At 35.0% G+C, this 17160-nt stretch overlaps 2 protein-coding genes and 1 long non-coding RNA gene across 5 annotated transcripts in view; 1 reads left to right on the top strand and 2 right to left on the bottom strand.

The window, feature by feature from the left end:
• Positions 1-17160, top strand: part of LOC138182726 (uncharacterized) — a 52298-nt gene that overhangs the window by 31225 nt on the left and 3913 nt on the right. The gene's annotated exons all lie outside the window — the stretch shown is intronic.
• LOC138182724 (probable G-protein coupled receptor No18) overlaps positions 1-17160 on the bottom strand; it is a 112009-nt gene that overhangs the window by 91715 nt on the left and 3134 nt on the right. For 2 of the 3 annotated variants that reach the window (XM_069118850.1, XM_069118852.1), the window contains exon 1: positions 8291-8971. The exons of the other annotated variant lie outside the window; for it this stretch is intronic. The gene's annotated coding sequence lies outside the window, so the exon portion shown is untranslated. Of the gene's footprint in view, positions 1-8290; positions 8972-17160 lie in introns of those variants that run through there. 3 annotated transcript variants of the gene reach the window in all.
• LOC138182725 (chondroitin proteoglycan-2-like) lies at positions 12768-14245 on the bottom strand. Its single transcript, XM_069118855.1, has 2 exons — positions 14138-14245; positions 12768-13486 (listed from the first exon to the last, which is right to left on the bottom strand). Exons 1-2 carry the CDS (start codon positions 14142-14144, stop codon positions 12999-13001), a joined length of 495 nt encoding a protein of 164 aa, XP_068974956.1. The 5' UTR covers positions 14145-14245; the 3' UTR covers positions 12768-12998.

Here is a 17160-nt window from a genome sequence, read left to right as displayed (position 1 = left end):
AAATAAAGGTGGTTCCGGGTGAGTAACGACAATGGGATTAAATTGCGAGGAAACAAAGCAAAACGGGGAACACAGAGAAGAAAGTAGAATCAGAACGAGCTGTTGGTGCATTCATGGGGTACTGAAAACGCGCCGGTTCAGCCTTTGCTCGTTTTTGGCGGCTAATAAATTTTCGCTAATTCCTCAAATATTTTCCATTGTTACGGAGAAATATCATACCTGCCTGCGTATGATCTTATTTTCTCTAATTTATCGATGACGATTTTCAAGAGTATTTACTATGTCTTATTAAAAAAATAACACTCGGACGTTAATAAATTTCATTAATAAATAATATTTATCTATGTTTTGCATTGTGGATAAATAAGAATGTAGGCTGATTAGAAAGGGTAGAGGTTGAGGAATAATTTCTGAAACTTTTAATCAGATGATCTATCGACATAAATGCTTGAATAAATTTTGTTTAATCACGTTTACACTTTATCGGAAAACAAATGGAATTAATTGGAAATCAGGACGTTAAACATCGACGTTCTGTTGCTGCGTGCTCCCTGCTCACGTGGTTTTAATTAGTTATTAATCTGTAAATGAAACTACGCGCGAGCATTATTAAAACTTCACTGGGAATCGCATTCAATTTTAATTTACAGACGCAGATTGAATTTCAACAAATGTCTCTCGATAACACGAATTACGATTTACTTCCCAGTTACCTGAAATTAAGGAATCAAGATAGCAAGTAGAAAAAAAAATTTGAACATCGGTTTTCCAAAAGGCACGAATGATTAGTTGGTTAAGTTAAGATTAGTCACATGTGAAAAGTATTTGTCGCGAGTTGAATTCACAGTAACGTGATTAAACAGAATTCAAGTACGCGAATTTCAGACTGTGTTTCAATAAAATGAACCAATATCACGTCGCGAACGTTTTTTCCTAAAAATTTAAAGGAAGAAGTACTCTTGTACCATTTTATCTGGCACGAAAATAAATCCTTGTCTCGAGTTATCGCGGGAGAGTAATTAATATAATACGAGTTTACTTTAGCGAAAATATAATGAGATAATTCAAAATATTAAAGTTATGACATAAACGTAAAAATGTTTAAAGGTGTAACGATAATAATACTTAGTTCGAGAACTCGTTAAAAAATTTCATTTAAAAAATGCAAGTATCGCGAGACCGGCAGTTTCAATATACTTCCCTTAGGATTGCACATCCGCATTCTAGCGTCGGATACATTGTTCGTATTTTTTCTAGTATTCCCTTTTTAATAGCTGTTTTAATACTCACGTTAATGTAGAATACCCAAACACTAATTGAAAACAGGAAGAAGAAAATGATAAAAACTAAAAAAGTAAAACAGCGCTTGTTGCACGACTTCTTTTATTCTTGTCAGTTAAATTGGCAATTAAAAAATGTATAATAAAATCTTCTTTGTAAAAAGGGAAAAGATCAGGTGAATTCAAGGGTTGTAATTGATATTGAACTTTAAAATATTAGTATTACTATAATTGTTAATCGCGAATAGATACGTTACTCATATGTCTCTACGAGATAAACAAAAAGCATTTTGTCAGACTGATGTTAAAATATTAATCACAGAAAAATATTATTATTTATTGTTTATTATCTATTGCTTATTACATATTACATTGCTTGTTATTACGTTTTCTAATAGTTTGGAATTAAAGATTATAACAATTACACATTGTGTACATATTTATAATCGATTCTTTGTTCCTTTATTACTGAAGCATGCAACTGATTATGTCATACACGAAATCGATGTACGATTTTACTCGGATAATAATCGAACAATGATACCACATTGTTACACTGAATTGCTCTTTATGCGTTCTGTTTAATCAACGTTGCAGCTTTATGAATCGCTCAATTAAACATCTTCGCATTATTTTCCGAATATACAATCCTGATGTAGCTATCCCTGATGATGTACAATAGTTAGCTTCTATAAGACCATTCATTTAGATTTATTGTTTTCTAAAGTTACTCAAATCAATTCAACTTTCGATATAGCGATGTGTAATAAGAAACTTCAATAAAATTATTTAAAAGTGTAATAAAAGAGGATGACACGAAGAAGATGATTTACACGTATAATACATAACGTCATTAATAAAATCACTCTTGTGTTCACGAAGGAAAATATTAAGTAGCGTTAAGAGTCATTTTGTAAGAAAAATATTTAAAGAAAAAATATTAATCGTTATAACCGTGTTCAAACTGTTACATATCCTATAACTGAGACTGTTATATCGAGAAAATATATGTTAATTTACAATAAGAAACTGTAATCAGAATTTTAATATCATCGACAATATTTATTAACTTACGGTGAATCTATTCTACCCCTCGTATCAATATTGAAATAATTAACATTAAAATTAATATCAAAATAGTAGATCAACTAGTAGTCATTATAGGTTCATGGAAGAATCAAGTAAAACCGTAATTAATGAAATACTATAATTGAAGTTAAGCAATCCCTAATTTGTCCCACTAAGAAACAGCATTAAAGTACCTACAACGATGGAAGAAAAAAGAGAAGAACAAAAGTTGGAGAGAAAAGAAACTGTTCAAGTCGAATAATTATTAGTTATACAGCTTTTTCCGTGGTTCATGCAACAACTTCCGTGTTACGTCATCGACAAGTTACATAGATTTCGCAAACTTTCAAGAAAATAGAAAAAGTTATTTGTTCGCGTTGCACCTCTGCCATAAGTGTTTCGACGAATGTAATTATTACATGCGCATTAAAGTGCAGTTAACGTTGCTCGCCGAAGGTTCCCATGCTGTTCCTGGTGTACAACGATAATTATTTTCGTCCGTGGAACGAGCAACTTCCGTGCACTTCGATAGAAAGGAAACGTAAAAGACAGAGAAGAAAAAAGAATAATAACCCGCGATCCTTTACCCTTTTGCCTCTACGGATGAAATATGTCACGACACTGTTGAGTGCTATAAATAGATTACAGATGTTTCTGCAGTTTCATATTTTTACCGACGTAAGTGAATATGGAACTTAAATAGAGATTTGTTGCATCAACTTGTTATATGTAAACCATGGATTTCCTGTAAATTCAAATTTTTATGGGTACCATTAGACAAATGAAAGCTGAATAAAAAATCTTTTCGATGGAAAAGTAAGGTGGCAATATTTTTATAGCCACTGTAGAACTTTAAGATATTTCGGATCACTTCTTGACGGATCAACCACTTCCTGAATGACAAATCTTGTGGGTCATCTATAATCATACAGCACATTTTACTGGATTGCCCTGGATTTCCATCCGAAAGAAATGATTGCAACATTAAAGCCGACACAAAGTCTAACCCGAATGATTCTGAAAGTATTCATAACGCGGTAGACTTTTTTAAAACGGACGAACCTACTTGATTCCATGTAACTGTGTATCGCTTAATCTTGTAAACATATTATTACGATCACTAATGACTTTATTGTTAATGGACCGCTTTAAAATAAACTCATAGATGAATAAATATCCCTCGAAGGTAAAACACACTGAGGCTCGAAAGTCAGATTATTCTCCAGATATGTCTCAGATTCTTCTTTTAAGTAGAAATTTCTTGGCTGCCTCTACGCGCGCAAGCTAACAAACAGATCAGAAATGGACAGAACGTCAATTTCACGTTACAATGTTCGGCATTTTGGACGCCGAAATTATCGGTATTACATATTTTACATTATTTCTATTCGAAAACGATGAAGACGATGCTAAATTTCTTTTTTTTTTTTTTTCTTAAAGATTCCTCCATCCATTTTACATATCATTAACATTATCAGCTTTTTAACAGTTTTGTAAGAACGCTATTTCCGTAATCAAACGAAAAGTCATTTTTGCAGCGGGGATTACTACAACGAGATTGCGTGTTGAAACTTTCAATTCTAAAGGTGAATATCTCTATTTCGATAAAGTTAGACTCCCTAAAAATCGAATCACGTATAGGTAACATACCGAGTAACGTATCGTTAAAATTTCGAAAAAATTGTAAGAAAGTCGATCTACGCTACAAATACCTTAAGTATACAGTTTAGTACAGATATTTCCCATAATATTAATTTATTACCTATTGGTCCTACAAACTTGTAGTAACTAGCTTAATTAGTAAACGCTGCTTCTAACCACTAATTTACATCTGTTCGTACACTTTAGCAGAATTTATATATTTTTCCAACAAATTGATCAACTTATTCGAATAATTATGCGCGTTATATCGTGACATAATGAAAAGACCCACGAGTAGTATTATACAGGATGGTTGGTAACTGGTGGTACCAAAATATCAATCAAATCAAAATATAGAATAAAAATATAGGTGGTATCAAAATATAGAATAAAAATCTTTTGTTTTAATTGTCTTTTTGTCTTTAAAATTTTTCCATCGAGACAACGATCTACAGTGAGATCCGTTATAACGAGACGTGATAAAGTGCGCGCGTACCGACCGAAAATTCAAAGTCGATATTCTCGAAAACAAAGCCTCAACCGAAAAATTTTTATTCTATATTTTCGACTTCTTTTTTCGCGTAGAATCGCCTCCTTTCCGCTTGTACCACCAGTTACCAACCACCTTGTAGACATGTAGAGTGGGCTCATAAGTACGAAATTACGAGATACGTTCATCCGAAGATGTCAAGTTTTGCGAATCTCTCTCGTAGTCGCTAACAGTAACTACGTATTTATGGGGAATTTAACGGGGCAATTCGGAAGCGTGGTTTCCTGGCGGAACGCCAGTGGCACTTGCCTGAAATCACGCTTATAAAAGAAATCCCCGCTGTTATCAAGATGTAGTAATATCATTTGAACAGTGGACACATTTCCTTGGTAAGATTGCGTCCCAAGCACGAGAGATCTTCTGCTCTCTCGCCGCGTTTGGCTTCGCCAGCGGATTTTTCGGGCGAAGGAAACGCGCGGTCGTTGTCGTTACTAACGATACACGGGTAATGGGTGATTTCCCGCAATATCGTAATTTTTTCTCACCCATGACCGCGATCGCAAGCACAGCGATTTTAGTTATGTTCGGATCGCCAATTTTGCTCTCGAATTTCACTGAATTTTCATTGGCTTCCATTTCCTTCGATGGGTGTATAAATTAGCATTCGAACGATTTTTTCGATGATTTTTGTAAAGTATCAGACGGTTACGCGTTTGAACGCAAGCCGAGGTAATATTTATAAATTAGGAAATATGGCTGATAGCAAAATTTTTGGACCGAAATGACGAAGAATAATTAATAATAAGAGACATTGTTTTCTGTCTTGATACAGGTAATTTTTTATAGTGTACAGCGAGTCACCAGAAGTACTCGTATCTTTGCAATTATCGAATTCAAGTGATTAATATTCTTCGAGGATATATACTCCGCAATCTTGATTAATTATCGAAGAATTTTTTAATGAAACTTTTCTTTTATTTGTAAAACAGATTTTTTATTGTCGTAATATATTTCCCTGATGATAGGTTACTTAATATATCAGGCAACAAGTGAATTCGGTTGTAGCATGTGTCACTGATCTGGAAATTTCCTTCGTGTTGCAGGGGCAAAACCCCATGATAAAGGCAGTGATTTATTATATAAGTATCAAGATGCCAGGTCCCAAGAGTGTAGAATAGCTTGTTTGAGTGGAAGATTTAGCTTGCCGTTATACATTGTCTTAAAAGTTGTCCAAGTTCGAGACCTTTGGCTTATAGAAGGTTTCTAATTGATAGTAAATAATCTTCATGAAACAAATATTACATTATAATTTATAAGTTTCGTTCGTATTTTCATTTCAGCTTGACAATTTAAGTTATTTCCAGATTTTGCATTTCTCTTTAGATATATTTTATATCCTCGAAAGTACCAACATCTTAATATTCTCTATCTTTCGAAACGAGTAATCGAAACAAAATTCCTCTTCCATTTCAATCTTCATTTTGCCGGTTTTATATTTCTATCACTTAGAAATACAAAACTCATCGTCTACGTTTCATTCGGCTACGATCCTCGAATTCGTTATACCTCGATTTCATTTTCCTTTCAACGACAAAATCAAAGATCTTTCAAGTTTTAAGAAAATCTTCGATACTGTTCTAAGTAAATTCACTACAATATAGCGAGGCGCGAAGTCACTAATGTCAATAGCAATCCCAACATTTTACTCAAACGTGAGAAATTTTCTAATGGTAGAAAAATATGATTTGATCCAAATCGATCCAGATGTAAAAGTGTCGCACAAGTAAATATTTAATTTGCAATGAGTTCATACACCTTTCCGGCATCAGGAATTGCATTCGCTCGGAAAGTTTCAAATCAGTAAATTACTGAATTCGACAAATTACTGAAAACGGAATTCCTATATGCCGAATTCCATCACCTTATTGATTTTATCGGCATATTGGAAATATTTCGGGGAGACCTGGCGAACTTGTGCGCGTATGTATCGAATACACGCTGTGTATGCAACGTAATGACAATAATAATTACGCGCGTAACGCGTCAAATTCGTACTATAAATTATATTAAAATTGAACAAGTATTTAAATTTATATTAGAACTGAAAAATGCAACATGCGGCATACAATGCATTATACTTTAAGCGGCAAACTATCACTAACTACGTTACATTAGCAATTTGTGATAAAATATAATTTCTTAAAAAATAATCTTCAGGAAAGGGAATTTAAAATCTCAAGATTTTAGAGCAGCCGTCAAAAAGAATAATAAATACAGAATCATTGTAAAATATTGATCATTGGAGAAAAATATGACAAGTATATATTTGCTGGATGATAAGTAATAATGTTCTGTAAATTCTAAGAGTCAGTACCTTCTTATATCTATATTTGATAGACATGATTCGCTTATCCACATCAAACAATCTAGTTGAATCGCATCCATGAATGAAACATGTACGTATGCATGTAAAGTCAGACAATATGGAACATGTTAGGAATATTTGAAAATATATTGACAATATATGTACATATGTATGTCATGCTTCACACATGTGAATGCTGTAATCAATTGGAGGGTAGACACTTTTTACGCAAAGGGAGAATAAAATTTTGCGCTTCATACGCTATGATCTTGGATTGATATTAATCTTTTATCTTAATGCGATATTCTTCTTTAAATTTCTTTTTAATTCGTGTACTTTTAGCTCGAAAGTGTTTAAGTTATACTAACTTACAAAATTGCATTTCACGCTAAAAATGAATTTAGGTTTCACGTTGACCTATCACTCTTTATTTCTCTCGATGAAATACGACGTGTGATTTTTTTTTATTATGTTCAAGAGTTAAAATTTTTGCGCGTAAATTGTCACGGTTATCGGTTTCCTTGGCGTGGCTGAAAATAAATTCGGAAAAGAATTAAAGATATGGAGGTAGTAACACTCGCTGCGCCTACGCAACATTCATCATTTAAATCGAACGATCGGGGCCATTAAAAAATGCTTACACAGCCCTCGTGTCGCAGCGCAAAAAAAATATTTAGAGTCAGAGGGGTAGAAAAAGTTTCGCCTGTTACAGAACTATGCATTGTCTCGTTCACGATGACTATTATTCGCATATCGTCAAAAGCTTCCCTCAAAGAGACGAAAGATTCTGCAACTTAACTCATTGCATTGGATTTTGTCTGTTGTATCCATTTACCAAAGTATCATAAACCCAAAATCCATCGATAACGCGTCTCATCGAAATCAAACGCAATTACAAAGAGATAGACGTCGATCCCTGGATAAATGTAAATGCAGAAGTTCGATTCGGCACAGAAGTCTCGTTGTCTTCTAAGTAAAACCGGCAAGTTTTTGAATTTCATCAATTAATTAAATGACTTGGTTATGCCAGCTGTCGTAACCCGTAGGCGACGCGGAACGAACATCTGTACAATACCGAGATGTAACGAACACTCGAAACGTATCGCACCTTCGAGTGTAGAGATTAAAAGGTATCGATCGCGGATTTACTACACTGGGCTCTCGCTTTGCCTACCGATTCCGTGTATTGCGCACTTCTGACAACAATACCGGCATAATACATCACCGGGCCGACCTTTTTCCCTCCAAAGTGGCAGCGACCGTGAAACAAAAATACCTCACGCTACGAGAACAGAACCAGCTTGTACGATTGCAACGTTCTTGAAAATTCATTCTCCTGAACCAGAGCACGTCCATCCGCGGCGCGCACGGAAAAAGAAAGGGCCCGGTCTTCCTTTGATCTTGTTCACGAATTTCTGCCTCCAACCCCCGACCACATGTACCTACCTAATTTACGCTCCTCTGTTCCACCGCGTTACCAGTCTCTCTCCAAGTCTCTGATTCTTTATATGTACACCCGAACATGTTAGGTAGATAGGTCGAAACGAGAAACAGTCAGTCAACTAATCTTCGACAAATCTTCCGCCACCCGCGAACAGTTTCCAATCGGGAACTTCGATCGACAATTACGTTCGAATGCTCTACCGCGTTTATAGTTAACTATTGGATTTGTTAGGACGTTAGAAATTTGAAGCAACGAATTTTCACAAGAACCATAGGTGCAACATCATTGAAACGTACGATTGACATTTTTCACCGATCGTTTTGCTCACGAGTCTCGAATTCGACTTCCCTTTTTTCGTCAACTTTAATTCTACATTTGTCGATTGGTTCGTATTGTCGTAACTTATCTACATATGTTCCAATGTGTCGATTTTATTTGCCAATCGTTTATCACAGTCTGATACTTCTTCGTTCAAATTCACACACTCCACGAACCATCAAAATTTCCATGCATATCACCGTTGATATCAATCTCGTTAGGTTTGTCTCGTATGTTTCAAGACTGAACCGCGAGATACATCAACAAGTTCGAGATCGTCACGGAAAGAACGGAGTGCCCATCCAGCCGAAGGGATGCACGACACGCTGCAGCCGTGTTTTCGGCACGGCGATCGCGCGCGTACTGAAAATCCCAGTAACCACCCCCATCGACCCTCTCCCTTGCGAACCGCCCCCGTTCTAATACAGACACGCGGCGTGAACGTGTGCAAGCGATCGCACGGCTGTGTACGTTACGCGCGTAGAATGTGCATCCGGTGCATATTTGCGCTCGAACGACTCCAAGTTTCCCGAAATTGTCAGCTTATCGGTTCGCAACTCGCCCGTCTCGAGGGTGATAACGGTCCAGATACACGATTATTAGCCCATTCGAGAAGATATGGAGTCGTAGTAAGATCGAATCGAGGTGAAGAGAAAAGATCGGAAAGTGGTGCGAGAGGCGACATCCATTTCGATGGCTTGCGGTGAATGTGGCGGGACATGGTGTAACGCATGCACGTTTCCGTGAATTAAATACCGTCGATGTTGCGGAAAGTAATTGTTATTGAGATGTTCCAGTAGAGATAGATTGAACAGTACTATCGTTTCGGTCCAGCTGCCAACATGCGAACACGGCTTATCCTTGCTTTCTCTTTGTTTCTCATACTCAACGTGTACCATCAATGCCGTTGTTTGGATACGCGGTAGTCCTTTATTCTTCCTCTATTCCTCTCGGTTCATTTTCAATTTGAAGGGTCTCTCAGCATCATAGCCTTTTCTAGGAACATGCCTTGCACAGATGGTGCAGCGGGCTACAGATAGGCAAGTTTTTCGTAATTTTGTAAATACCCATAGGCCCATGGCTTCGGAGCTCTTTTGTAAAGTTCTTTTTTTTTATTATTATTTAATTTGTACTTTACAATTTGTCCAGCTGGACATTTGGTAAATTTTTCTAACTTAATTGCTAACTATCACATGGATGGTTACCCCCAACGGAATATCATCTTCGATTTTGACTATTTTATTTCCTTAGTGAGGTCAATGGAGTGTTTTCTTTTTAGTCTTCTTTCTATGAGAGTTTCGCTTGCTTCAGCAGTCAGCTGGTTTCGACGTGTTGCCGTTCTTTCCTTGTATTTTTCTGCGTACCTGCCGATTTCTTCTTTGACCGTTGGTATTTTTGAGTCTTTGCGTATATCCTCGTTTCTGATATACCGTGGGGGGTTGACTATTGATCTCAATATCTTCGATTGTAGCGACTCTAGTTTATTTATGTGGCTCGTTGCTGCTGCCCCCCATAGCGGTATTCCGTACGTCCAAATTGGTTTTATTATCGTTTTATAGATTTTTAGCTTATTTTCTATGCTGAGTTAGCCAGTACATCTGTCTATAATTGATTCAGTATGTTGTTTCCATGTACGTTGTGTGTCTAAGTGGAGCCCTAGGTATTTAACTTGCCTTGTTTGTGTTATGTACGTGCCATTCAATTGGATATTTGATGGTTTGCTTTTGTAAAGTAACGCTACCAGCGTGCAGATCTGAACTAGCATACACATTGTACTCATGTACTTATATAGAAGTACTTACGTTTTATATGTAATCATTTTCGTGTAACGTTATGGGCGGTATATTTAAATTTGCACAATTTGCACAATTTGCAATGATTGTTTTGCGTTCCATTATGTTTTCTATTACGTCATGTTATGTTATTTATTTATTTCATTTGCATTCAAGAATTTCGTTGTACTATTGTAGAAAAGTCAGAAGATGTTTAAGCGTGTTTCTTGATCGTACATAATGAAATCCAATATTGGAAAAAGCATCCATTCCGTGACAAATCAATGGGTATCGATCTTCTTTCGGGAGTTGCTAACAATCTGATAGTTTTGAAGTATGATACTCAGAGGATACGTTGCTTTGAGTGTAGTTTCAATATACAACTTCCATGCAGAAGTTTTTGAAATATTTAACGCCTCTTATCGATGACATTTTACGTTACATTCAATTCGTTTGTGGCTCAAATTGCTAGCGAAATTTATTTAAACGCTCTTTTTAAATTTGATGCTCACATTTTTTTACAAAGCATTTGGAACTCCATGCGAGTTTTATTCCAGCTACGCAGGTGTCTATCTTATTTTAATGTTATAAAAGTATTTCTCGCGATAGTTACGCCGGTTGAACATTCCATAAAAGATATTCCAAGTATCTAAAATAATTCGTGGAATTTAGTTCGCGTACGTTTAAACATAATTAAAATGATAAGAAGAAATATCGATTGGTCGAGAAGAATTTGCTGAGCAAAATTTCCTTTCTAAGATAAATTAGTCTGTATTAACTAAGAATTTTCTACCTAGTTCTTTAATTACCTTCATAAAAATATGAATTTGCATAAATATCAACTGTACTAAAAATACCGACTTCGCTGTATACATATGAAAACAATTACACGTCTAAAATTTCGCATTTAGCATCGCTACACCGACAATCGATTCAATTTGATCGATCGAGATCCCTCTCGTTTACGTTGTACATACGCTGACTTCTTTCATTGTTAAACTGAGATAGATACAAAACAAGTGCACAATGAATTCATTTATTACCATGCATTCAAGTCATATTTCCTACACAAGATTGTCGTAACGAGAGAAGTCTGATCTTTTTTGAAGTTTCACAAGCGTGGAAATTGCCGAAGAAAACGAACGAAAGTTATACTGATGTTTTCGATTGCCTGGGAAAGTTTTAAACGACTTGCATTCCGTGAAACCTAAGCCGAACTTTTGGGACGCTTAATGGTTCCACAGAATATTTCACGGATCCCTTTCTCTTTACCTTGCCAGTGATTACACTTTGCATCGAAATGATCCGCGACAGTAACGTTGAACTGTTCCAAACGTAAATCCTATCCAATTTCAATTAATGAGGAGAACGTCGGCCACCTCAATGTACTCACTTTTCTTTCTGTCAAATTAACTTGAGTTAATTGCACGATAAGTCTTCTAACGAATGTTTGCTCCGAATAGAAGAAATATGTATTCCTCTTTCCTTTCTCGACGCAGATACAGTGCGAACGCTATATAATTTTCGTTATCAATAACTTTTAGAGAAAATAGAAAACAACAGTCTTTTCAATACAAATCATTTATTGTTAATGCCTGCATATTATGCACGGAACATGTCGAGTCCTCTCAATCGTATCTGTCATTACATGTTCGCTTCTCGAACAGTATCGTTAAGCTGCTCGATCGTGCTCGGTTTATTGATATACACCTTACTTTTAAGAAAACTTCAAGTGGAAAATCCGATGCGATTAAAATCAGGTAATCTAAGTGGCCAGGTGATATCGCCAATATAGCTTGCGTAAAATCATCATTATCGATAAATTACTTTGATAAAGTGTCGTTACGTATTGTCGTTAAGTCTCCGGCGATAATTAGATTCATCGGAGTATATCAATTCGTATACTTTTGGTCGTCGAGTTTAATAATAGTTTTCGATCGCCGGCGATTTGTCCACGATGCATGACGGCTCAAAATATTTTAACAATTTTTTCCCGCTCTTGAAAGACGTAAAGCTTCAGAATTATTTTGCCACGCGTGCATAAAACATTTGTCAAAGCGATGCGTCGTTCCAGAATGGCGGAACTTTGAAATTAGTCAGTTACACATCGTGCAGTATGTATAAAGAATTTCCCTTTTATCGAAAACATAAGAACTTTCATTTGTGAGATAAGAATTTCCTATTCTATTAATAAAAATATTTGTTTACTGTTTACGTTATTGAAGACTTGGATGGTTACGTTGATGAAAATACAATCTCACTTAACGATAATTCGAAACGTATCACAAATACGTGTAATTTCTAAGTATATATAATATTTGTACTCGTGATACGAAAGGTTTGATTAAAAGATAATATATATATATATTTAAATAAGTTGGAAACGGTATAGGCTTATAATAGGTTAATTATATTTCATGCATGATATCGATCACTATAATACATAATAATGTGCAATAGCTCAAAACGTGTGTACAGAATTTTGAGATGGGACAATTTTAGACAAAAAGAGTGATTCTGAAACATCCCGTATAAATAGTAACAATATATTATTGTATAAAATATACATTGTATATATTTTATACAGTAAAGTCCGAGATACCTTCAAACTTCTGATTCTTTACTTATAAATAGGTAGTTCACCAGATCCTTGACTGGATTCGCTGGCTTCGCTGGATTCGCTGGATTCGCTAGATGGTTCGCAAGGTTCTGCATTGGGTATTTTGATAAATTCGTCGGACTCTTCGCTGGATTTATCGCTGGGTTCTTTGCTGGGTTCTTCGATGGGTTCTTCGCTGGGTTCTTCGCTGGGTTCTTCGCTGGATTCTTCGTTGGAATTTTCAACAAGTACTTCATTTGGTGCTGCGCTGGGTGAAGGCGTAACGGAACAGGTTACATTCTCTGCCCAATCGCAAACTCGTAATTCGGGGTTAAAGAGAAGTCCGGCAGAGCAATTCATTAAGTATGCTACGCCACCGTCGCAGGCATAATAGGATGCGCAGTCAGCTGGGTTCGGAACTAAGACAACATCATCTTGGTTGGATGGACATTTTGGAGTGGCAGAAACAAAGGCCAGAAAGACCGTAGCGAGGACTACCGCAAACATTGCTGAAAAATTTACCAATCGATATCACTTAATATTGCATCCTGCAACTTATTAATATTACATTCAATTAAGAGTATTGAAACCGCCTATTTCAAATATCTATCTATAACGATAAGCCTTGGAAAGTAAATTCACCTTTTTCCTAATAATTATAATTATTATTCCTAATACTCCCTATAATTGGCAACATGTTTATCCTCTGCAAATAACATGATATGTTTCTTTCTTATAAATTTTCATAAATAAAAATGTATAAATTCAATTCATTCTTTCTAAATTCAAAGTTAAATTATAGATTGGACCAATTGATGAATTTCTGAAGTTAGAACAATACACTCGTTTACACAGTTGACGACGTCATGTGATGCAAATCACATTCCACGTCAGTTTAGTGAGTATATTTCCATGATTTTCTTGCGAATATCTTATTAATATTTTTAAATATTGCAACAGTTGTAAGCAACAGAAGAATCAAGTGAATAAGAGATCGTTGGTAAATATTACCTATATGTACATAATGTACATATTTATACGTATTTATATAATATATATTGTGTGACGTAACATATGTAATTCCTATAATTAAAATTCTATATTTAATCGGAGAACATACAAATTATAATTGAAATTTGTTAAATAAAAAAGAAATTTACTTTTCATCTTGGCTTCGTAGAGTATTCTTTCTCTAGTCGTAGTTTCTTCGTATCGTGACAGAAGTGATATGATTCCCTGACTAATTGTAAGATTGTGTCTTCCCTTTATATATCCTCAAAACATTTTTTTAATAGGTTATCGATGCATGCTGCAATCGCTTATCGGCATCCTGTGATAAGTGCATGATGGTACGGTAATAGATATTCTACGAACGGCTAGAACATATACTATAGGCAAACATAAAATTTTCTGTTCTTTCTTTTCTTTTAATGTCGTTACGTTTTATATGGCACTCGTAACTATTCTATATGTCACAGATTTATATTATATTAATAGATTAGCTTTATATTATTCGATAATCTATGTGATCTTCTGTTCCCCGATATCGATATAGCTGATACGAAAAAATTTTAAGGGTCGTAATTTCCCCTTATGAAAATTATCTTCTAATTTTTATAGTGACAAATTCCCGGGAAATTACGGCCCTTAAATATGTTCATTGCTAAACGTATCTTAATCAATGGCAATTTTCAAACAATACATTGCAGCGGGACAAAATTGTATAAGCAGAGTGTATTCGGTTTAATATAAAAATTAAAATCATGTACTTCGTACCATCTATTTCTATCGAACATTTTAAATTTGGTTTTCGATTCTCTGCTTCTGTAGATTTGAAAAAAGCTCTTGTAGTATGTAGAACAATTCTTTCATACTGCGTAAACAATAAACAATTACAAATTCCTATCTCTTGTGGCTTCAGAAGATTTGAAAAGAAAATCAAATATTTATATTAAATATATAAATAATATAAAGTAAAATAAAATTTCACATCCTTATTTCTTAACATTCTGTATGCACAATGGTAGTATAAGATGTGTTAATAATACAGCAGTTGCCGGATAAGAGAGCACATTTTTCTTCAGTTAAGCTTTTGCGGTATCGGCTCCATCATTTCCCTCTGCCTCGCGTGAATTAAGTATGTGTCTCGTTTAACCGATCGATAACAAATGAAAACGATAATTCAAAGCACACGATAAATTCCTCTCGAATAGAAATCTTTGTTTTTAGAGTTCTTATTGGATGCTGGTAAAGATATTATACGCGGAAAGTTTCTTTAGTGACAATTTCGTAAAATTCACTCGCGCTCGCCAGAGTTTTATTTCTTCTGTAACTAAGTTTCTCTTCTTTATTACCAAAAACATTGATCAGTAATGCAGAATTATAATTTGTAACTTAAAAATGTCACGAGAAGTTCCACTCGAAGAATATTAGTGATATTCGATTGAAAGATCGATATATTAGAATATTAGTAAAAAAATATTAATATTGGATTATGCAAGAGATCCTGGACATATCTTCAGCTGTATTCTACGAAAGCACTTCATTCCAACACATATAATATTGTTTTAAAGGATTACCAATCTCCATTAGTGAATCATAAGTGTAGTATTCAAAATTATCGCGATCATCTATCATCAATCGATTACACAAGAGCCGATTGTCGCTTCTTTATCTTTTATGTACTGTCGAATCAGATTCTTGTTTGCAAGAAAAGCAAACGCGCATTAAATAAAGATTAACAAGTACTCACATATACACGTATTTACGAATATAATCACTTACTTGCATAAACCATTATGTCTAAAAGCTACGGTTATGAAATAAAAGTACAATATTCCACTCGCTTACCATTTTAACTGTACACAACTTATTACTTGCAGAATAAAAAAATCGTGCAGAAAAGAATTAAATGGTTTCGAGGAAAGCACAATCCGGTGTAATCAGATTTGTAGATTGTCACGTACAGGTCACATACATCTTTTCTAATGGAATCGCAATTTTTAATGAAGCAGCAGCGAAACAGTACGTCATTTCCTGCAAGAAAATATAAAACTATTTATGTTCAATAAAAATCATTGGCATAAAGGACGACACAAACATAAAAGCGCAAGTAACGTCGCTTTTATTTCACGCGACAATTTACAAAAAATCTAACTACACCGAATTCGAAATCATCCAATTTCTGGGCCATTATTTCATATAGCAAGTACTTTGTAATTATAGATTAAAATCGAACACTCTGTATAAGTATTTTGTGTATGGATGTTAAATTTCAGAAAGAATTTTTTCTCTGCTTATTACACGTGTAATATCACTGTGTATTCTCTTCTAATATTTCCATCGTTTCTCAATTAGTTTAGTTTTCACAGTCAGCTGAATACAACGTTTACTTCGAATCTTAGAGATTTCCAGCGTCGCAAAAAAAAATAAAAAAATAGCACTTAAATCAACTAGATACTAAACTTACGACAGAATTTTATTTCTCAGCGTTGAAAGTCGCTGAGTTTGTTTGTTCTATTTTACTTTTTATGCAAGCGTTCCGCCAGAAATGTGTCGCTACGTGCACAGACGTTAATTCGTGTTTCAATATTCGTCGGGAAAATGGAAAACCATGGAGAACGGTTTAAACTCCGCGGGATACGTATTCATAATGAAGATCGTACTACGATCCTACACAATTTCTCGCTGCACGTTACGTTGTTTCGCCAGTTTTTTGAGAAAAAGATGTTCCACAGTTTATAACGTAGCTGGGACAGATGTGGCCGCACGACTACATCGCGGAAAGACTAGTAAACCGAATTAGCTGCCACAAACTAAAAAAAGTTAGGTAAAACAAAATTGCAACGTAAAATTATAAAATTTGAGTTCACACAATTTCTATGCTCAAATCTTTTTCTCCGTTCTTTTGGTATCTAAAATAGCAAATAACATATAGCAGTTTACGATAAAATCCGAGTACTTTCGAGCGATAGTGTATGTATTAGGTTGTCCGAAAAGTGTCTTTCTTTGGCAAACGTGTTTTTTACTACAGTGCACCTTCATATGAACGTGAAACCAAGTCTGTGAAATGTCGCGGTGTTTATCTTAAGAGAACAAAATGGATCGTACGTAATTCGACAAAATAATATAAAACGAAAAACGTTGTGCGTCTATTATTTCCTCATAAAAAGAAACTTTTCGG

Source organism: Bombus flavifrons, chromosome 8 (assembly GCF_040668555.2).
Source record: "Bombus flavifrons isolate JBK064 chromosome 8, iyBomFlav1_principal, whole genome shotgun sequence".
In the NCBI taxonomy this organism is placed as follows: domain Eukaryota; kingdom Metazoa; phylum Arthropoda; class Insecta; order Hymenoptera; family Apidae; genus Bombus; species Bombus flavifrons.
This window is presented reverse-complemented; position numbering and strand designations above follow the sequence as displayed.